The sequence below is a fragment of the Tasmannia lanceolata genome, unplaced genomic scaffold, assembly GCF_043159265.1.
Source record: "Tasmannia lanceolata isolate RefF3 unplaced genomic scaffold, GAP_Taslan_0.1 ptg000037l, whole genome shotgun sequence".
Classification (NCBI taxonomy): Eukaryota; Viridiplantae; Streptophyta; class Magnoliopsida; order Canellales; family Winteraceae; genus Tasmannia; species Tasmannia lanceolata.
This window is the reverse complement of record NW_027518714.1, coordinates 3,051,962-3,059,492: the sequence shown is the minus strand read 5'-3', so window position 1 is coordinate 3,059,492 and position 7,531 is coordinate 3,051,962. Positions and strand designations below refer to the sequence as shown.

General features: G+C 39.2%; 1 protein-coding gene across 1 annotated transcript; it reads right to left on the bottom strand.

Annotated features, from left to right (window-relative positions):
- Positions 1–728: 728 nt before the first annotated feature.
- Positions 729–2,907, bottom strand: LOC143860229 (xyloglucan endotransglucosylase protein 6-like). Its single transcript, XM_077370790.1, has 4 exons — positions 2,565–2,907; positions 1,841–1,941; positions 1,466–1,659; positions 729–1,362 (listed from the first exon to the last, which is right to left on the bottom strand). The coding sequence occupies exons 1-4, from the start codon at positions 2,890–2,892 to the stop codon at positions 951–953; spliced, it is 1,035 nt and encodes a 344-aa protein (XP_077226905.1). The 5' UTR covers positions 2,893–2,907; the 3' UTR covers positions 729–950.
- Between the last annotated feature and the right edge of the window lie 4,624 nt (positions 2,908–7,531).

Below are 7,531 nucleotides of genomic sequence, written 5' to 3'. Positions count from 1 at the left end.
AGCTTAAGCTTTTGGAGTAACTGGTAGTTTCACAAGTGTAGACTTTGTATGTACAGTAGTTAGGAAAAACATTAGGGAAATGTAATTTCCGATTAATAAATCTGCAGGGAGCAGGGAAAAAGCGTCTTTACGCCATGACGCCCTCAAGCTAAATGTGCCTCCCTGCCCCTGTCCATAAGGTCTTCCATGTCCTATTTTTGTTATGGAGAATCTTATAAGACGGTATCATTTTTCCAAGGAAAAAAGATGTCCCAAGGAATGACCCCCAACTGCCAAGTAAGGCTCACTTGTTTATTGATGATCCAAATCCTTCATCTGTTAGAGCTGCTGTTGGATCAAAGATCAAGGGTGGACTGGACGGTCGGACATCAAATAAACTCATGATATGGGGATTGGCCAATGATGAATAGAAGAAACAAATTTGAGCGTTAAAAAACTTAAAATCGTCCTATGATATTTGATATGGATCATTACCAAAGTGGCTCCACCGGGATACCTTTTACCCACTTGTATCTTTATTGGGTCCTGCACTTCCCATTGGACAATTTCACCCCCTAGTACAAACCTTTGCTTCGTTTTCTCACAATCCAATTTATAGGAGGCCAATGGAAGGGGGGTTAGAATTGCCCAATGAGTGCATTTTAATACTGCTCCGTCCAGTGAGAACGCAAAAGCTTGTGTGTGTTGTGTGTGTGTGGGAGAGAGAGAGAGAGAGAGAGAGAGAGAGAGAGAGTGAATTTGTAAATTTTTACATAAACAACGAAGTCTAACAAAAGCCCAAACGAAGAAGACAAATAAAAAAACACATGGAGATCATGTCGTTGTCTACCCATTTTTACAATGTAACCCCCAATCAAAACCCACTACATTTTTATCCCCATGATAAGAACATAACCAGCAGCAACCCATGTTGTTCCTCTTCTTTCTTTTCTTGTTTCCTTCTCTTTCTCTCATCGAGGGTCACAATCTGCAGGCAAGACCGGAAAGCGCTGAGAATCAGCACAGTAATCATAAATAAGTTGTTTGGCATGGACCCACATTAGCTGATGGCTCTGATGCACACTTAGCTCCGTCATAACTGGCTGGTCCCACCAGTACCTCTCGCTAGTGCTACTGCACCGTTTCGTATTCTCCTCAAGTGATGATGACGTGGGACACTCACAACCATTGATGTCGAATCCGCGGTAAGTAGATATGAACGGAGCGTGGGCCCAGTTTGTCTTCACCCTCCCTCCCTGAGTCGCCCAATCGTCCGCATTCCAAACCGAGCTATACACCCCCATTGGTTGGTCCTTTGGAAAGGCCAATCCCTGTTTTTCCTTGTTCGTGTGCACACGTATCGGGGTCTCATCCACCATAAAACTGCAAAAAAATGAGTGGGGCCGCCCATAATTTAATTCACACATTCGTTTTGATAAGTACACTCTATTTTAGTAAACTAAAAAGTGGCGGTAGTGAGCATTACACGACATGTTGGTGGTTCCAAAGGATGGAATAGGAATGAAAATCAGTGGTAGGGTCGAACCAAAGGTTCAAACGCTGTTCCCTGTTCCCGACCCCGTTCACGTACACATTGGTCTGAACCAGGTAGGGTTCACCTGTGGTGTTGCCTAGGAACTCAAAGTCGAACTCGTTGTGATTTGGACCGTCCGATGACATCTGTACCCATGATTACAATCTATGAGTAAATGCTCTGATAGATCTTAAATAATTGCAATAAATAAGCTTTAAATGGGACCTGAAATTTTCAGAGCAATCATCGAGTTCGTATTGTTGATTTTTATGAAAGTAAAAGAGTCACTTTCTTTGGGTTTTTTTTGTTTTGGATTTGGATTCTTACATAGAAGGCAGTAACAGTTCCAGCGGAGTCTCCCTCAACGAGCTTAATCTGGATCGTAGTTTTTCCAAACATGTATTTGTTTTTGGACGAGAATCCGGCACCTGGACATTTGGAAACAGAAACTTTATTAACAAAACATAAAAAGATCAAACAAGAAAGAAAGAAATCTTGGAGGAACTTGAGATGGTACATAACGAGAGGAGATTGAGCAGAAGAAGGATAAACAGACATTATTGCAGGAATGAAACCATAAAGAAGAAAATCCCACACTTAAACCAGCAGAAATCAGAAGAATGGAAAAGATTTATAGATATTCGTGGCGAAAACAGAGAAAATCAAAAGAGTGGCTATAAAACTAACATCAATCGAAGATATATAAAAGAAATACGTCATCTTCCATAAATGAGAATGAAAACAAGGATTTGAAGATGAAAGAGCAGCCAAAACCATTGCAGCGTAACCAAAGATTAGAAAGAAAACCAAGAAATCAGAGTACACTACCAAGAAAACAAAAAAAAAAAACAACGAAAACCGCTAAAAAATCAACAGAAGCCATAAATATAGAAAAGAAAATCGTATTTGGATAATTGTACGTAGACACAAGAGAAACATGACCAAGAAACAGAGAGAAAATCAAGATATAAAGAAAGGAAACAAACAACAACAACAACAAAAAGACGATCAGAATCCTATGAGTGAAGAATCAGAACTCCATTTATATTACCAGAAGAGCTATCGAGCTTAAGCTTCAAAACCTCTCCTTCATACATCACATGATCCGAAGCCCAGCTTGGCTGAAAGAGCTCATCAAAGCTCGAAGAGCTATTGCCAGCAGCAAGAACAGCTACAGAGAAGTAACATATAACTAAAACAATACACCTAAAAAAAGACTGAGAAGCTAAAGACAAGGCCATTTGAGAGAGCTCGGAAGAAAAAGAAAGTTCTTGCAGAAAGACCACTGCGAAGCTCTTCATTTTATAGTAGTTTGATAGACTTCCCCGACAAGTTTCACCGAGACACGTCAACGAGGTCATTCCGTCGTGACGTGCCATGTCATCGTCCACGTAGGATCTTAATCTTGGTGAAAATATCAAAAAAAAGAAAAAATAGCCGTTGCCACAACTCAGAGCTGGCTGGAGCTGAGAGGGACGTGTGTACGTAATGTCTTTCTGTAAAAGCAGGGTTCAGGATTTCCACGAATATTTCTGTGACACGTGGAGGATTACAACTGTTTATAGACAATGTCCAGTTGGCACTTAAGTAAGAGTTAAAGGCTATTGGACCTGCTACTGACGTTTGCTTTTACTTTGGGGTGAGGACAGGCTCCAGCTGGAAAAGTAAAGCTTTTTATTTATTGTTTTAAATTTTAGTGGGGGGTTGTTTTTGTCCTAGAGATGTGTGCCCTATAATACGGATTTTTGTATAGTAATGAATGCCAATAAATCTGATGAGATGTGTATTCAATTGATCTGATGGGTGGGCCTATATTCATTATTAAGGTGGTCCCATTTCACTAATGATCATCGGTCAGTGGGCAAATTTCCATTACGTCACTAATCATTTGTGAAATTTTATATTAAAATAAGTTGGCAGCAGTGTGAATAGTAGGAGCCTGAGTGCCTGGATTGAACGGCTAGGATCACTGAGGGCCGCCAGATGTACAATGGGGATGGTTTGGTGACTAAAAATGTAACTAAAGGTGACTGAAAAGAAAATGTATTTTTGTACGTGGTTTGCACCACCTTTGTGTAACCTAACAGATAAGACTGTGTTTTGAGCGGTAGATTAAGAAATAATCATGTTTTGGCAATAATAATTTGCTGTAGAAGCTTGAGTTCAACGGATTAATTTCGCTGGTGAGGATTTCCTTCCTCCCTGAGATGATTTTCTCTGTTTAGCTTCTTTAAGTTGTTGTTTCATATGATGCTCTTGTATATTTCTTGGGGTTGATTAATCTGGCACCAGAAGTCCAGCCAAATTAAAGTCCATGATCCATCAAACCTCATTTAGGGTTCAGCAAACAAAAAGCATAATTCTTAATCTCCTGGATGGGATACCTGTTAGGCATGGTTCTACAACAAGTTTGTGCAACCGAGTCTATCAATAGGGTCAACGGTCTTGATTGCAGGTACGTGTTACCATGCAGGACCCTATAATTGATCGTCACCGTTGGTCAGTTCAATATCCATCCATTCCTAATTAGTTGCCCATTAAATCTCACTCCCCACATATTCATTCAACCGACGTGACCCACTAAAGCTTGGGTGTACTGATAAAATTAACCATGTAAGACGACCGAATATCAAGCTCCTAACCTAGAGAGAATGTCTACTAATTGGACGGCTAAGATCTCCTAATCAATGTGAGTTTTGGATGGCCTCGTAGAAATACCCCTCTTGAATTGTCAGAACTTCAGGGGAATTTCATTTTGATAAAAGATAAAAAGATAGAAAAGAAATATGATTGGCAATTGGCAAACCATCAACTTTATTTTGTCTCTGTCGTCTTTACACTGATGGGTGATGAGTGTGGTGGAGCATGGGATTTTTTTCTTCTGAATTTTGCTCTACACATTCTTTTCATTTTGTAAGTAAATAGAAAACGAATGATTCCCTGCACGGACATGCTTTTTATTTTTTGTTTTGGGCTGCTTTCTTCTTCTCTACGCCGAAAACCAAATTCAATGTCTGTTTGGTGTACCGTGCCTCTGTTTTTAAAATAGGAAATGGGAAATATGCACTCACACATGTCTTCTGGGAAATAACGTTTCTGCCACTCAAAGCTTCCTTTCGTTTGCTTAAGGAACACTTGCTCGTGAACAGAGAGACGCACGTGAAGCTTTTCTTTCATACGTTGTAAGAAGAATAAAAATGCATGGAGGGATTCGAGGGAGAGGGTTCACGAGACAACAACTGTTCCGGTTTGATTTCCACTTTTTAACTCGTGGGGTAACTTTCACTTTCACTTTCACTTTCACTACGACATGGCCCCACCTTTTGTTAATCCAGACCATCTCATACGTTGGATCTCTTGTGCCAAAAACTCTCACATCAATATATAGGACAGTTCAGCTGCTATGAATGGGTTGTAAATGGTGGGCCCCCGCCACATCAAAACAAGAGGGACAGGGTGTGTAAAATGGTGGACCCCAAACTATGCATGTGTTTGATGGTGAGAGTGGGCCCAACCTTATCAAAACATGGGTAGTAAAGGGGAGGGATATATTCTCCCATTTATGAGTTACGAGAGCTACGACTTATGATTAACCTTTTACATGACAAGGGGGTAGCCCAGTGAAGAAAAGGGGGGCGACTATATCATTTCCAGTTGTAGAACAGTGGGCGTCACTGTATGAAAACATAAGGTGTAAAATGGTGGTCCCACCCAAGCTCATGAGGTGTAAAAAAATTCCATGGGAAAAATATCAAATGTCAAATAGAGTTGTAATCTTCTTTGAAAATGTTAGCAATCTGCCTCCTTGATTTTTTGGCCTTTTTATCCCACAAAATGGCAAAACTACCCCTCCCATGCCATGTGGAGGATTTGTTCGGTTACACGCCCGGTTTCACTCTCGATTTCCATAGCAGCTCAAGGAAACCATCAATTTTAGTACAGGCGGGTGATAACGGCACAAACATCTTTTGATAACCGGCACGAACCCACCGTATCATGGATGTTTTAACTGACTATTGAGAGCTATTGGGAATTGTAATAACTTTTGACATCTGATTAAAACATATACGACGAGGTGAGTTCACACTGATATTGGCACTACCATACTTTGGGAATTGTAATAACCACTACCAAGGTTTTAAATTTCGGTTTCGGTGGTAATTTCGGTCCTCACCGAAACCGAGATTTTAGCTGAAATTCTGAAATTTCTGGTGAAATTTGGAGAAGCTCTCGAAATGTCTTTTTTAGCCGAAATTTCAGAAATTTCGGTTGAAATTTGGTAAACGAATAAAAAAATATTATTTTATCAATAATTTCGCCTAAATTTTTGAAATTTCGACTGAAATTTGGTAGATTTCGCCTATTTCAGTTTCGGTTTCGGAACTAATCCAAAATTTCGGATCTCGGATTCCGGCCGAAATTTCAAACCTTGCCACTGCAGCTATTTAAATAGTAAAAGATAAGATGGGTCAGTGCAATTATCAAAACAAGGTAGTGTCAGTATCAAATATCAGTACCACATCTGTCACATTGGGACGTTCAAACCTTGATCCATATGTTAATTAGAGAATAGAAGGTGTGACATTTAAGAGGGCTAATCTGATGGACAATTCGTATAAACAAAGGTGGACCCAACAAAATTAGAAGGTTTTGTTTCCTATTTGATAGTGTGCATTCCTCTCTTTAAACTCTAGGGCAAGTAAGAGTACAATAGGGACCACATGTTCAATAATTCGTCTACTTATCCGAACTTAAAAAAAACTAGCTCCATTATTGAATGATCTTCTCATTACTACCATATTTTAGGATAAAATGATTATGACCCACCATATAGAGATATAACATCAACGTGTGTGAGAGGAGAAAGATAAATGATTTAGACTGGGAAGTGATATATTCACCCCCTCTTCTTCACCCGGCCACCCACTCTAGTGTATCCATAGTTCCTTACTACCCTTTTCCCCGTGGCTTGAGGAAGAAAAGGTAGCAAATATATCATTTCCTTGCCCTGTTTGGATTACAAGAAAATTTATTCCTTAATATTCCTTGTCGATTTTATTTTCCTTGGAAAAATTATTCGTTTCCCAATCTAGAGGGAAATGGCATGGGTATGGCTTATTTCTGAATGATTGTCTCCGTGTGTGAGGCCGTTCAAGTTAACGTTTTTTTTTCTTATGTGATCAAACTAAGGAAAAGAAAGAAATTCAGGAAAAGTTTTTCTGAATTCCAGAAAATTTTTGCAATTCTTTGAAAAAGTGGTCCCAGCCTCTACGTTGAAGAAGACATGCCCGGACACCGTATTGATTTCACTTGTTACTATACAATGAAACTCCTTTGGCCTGTTCATTTTGGGTTTTCAGAATTGATTGTGTTCAAAATTGATTATTAGTGTAAAAAATGAACACAGTTTTGGCTTTTGAGTCCTATAAACAGTATTGGACTCATAATCAATTCTCAAAATCCAAATCGTACAATGCCTTAGTCCCTGTTTGTATTGGATTTTATGAACCCATTAATGAGTTCAAAACATGTGGACCGCATGTTTATCAAAACATTGGAGTGCTGAAATCATTTCCCTAAATCTAATCTATCTGTTCGAACTATAATGGGAAAACCTGGTGGTATTCAAGCTTATTTAAAGTTTCATGTACCTATTAAATACCTTATAACTGTAAAGTTTCTTTAGCTGTTAAATTCACACAATATAAAACCCAATATCTTATACTTGTAATCTATCAATATCTTTTCTAACTACTAAGCGGAATGCATATCTATTCTAAGTTTCTAACTACTAAGCGGAATGCTAAACCAAATGGCGCTTTTGAAAAAACCCAGCCATAAGCACACCCATTGGATCCACCTCACTTCACACTTTCAGTACTATTATAAATGGACATTGGGTGAAGTGGATTCAATGGGGGCACCCTTGCGGCTGGTTTTTGCAACGACACCCTTCAGTTTAGCATTCCTCATCTAAATATAATGGAAAAACTTGCATGGCCAAATGTTATTAAAACG

Coding starts and splice junctions, on each gene's coding strand:
- LOC143860229 (XM_077370790.1), bottom strand. CDS start 2,892: ATGGCACGTCACGACGGAATGACCTCGTTGACGTGTCTCGGTGAAACT. Junction 1,660..1,840: donor GAACTGTTACTGCCTTCTAT/GTAAGAATCCAA, acceptor TCATGGGTACAG/ATGTCATCGGACGGTCCAAA. Junction 1,363..1,465: donor TGGAACCACCAACATGTCGT/GTAATGCTCACT, acceptor ATTTTTTTGCAG/TTTTATGGTGGATGAGACCC.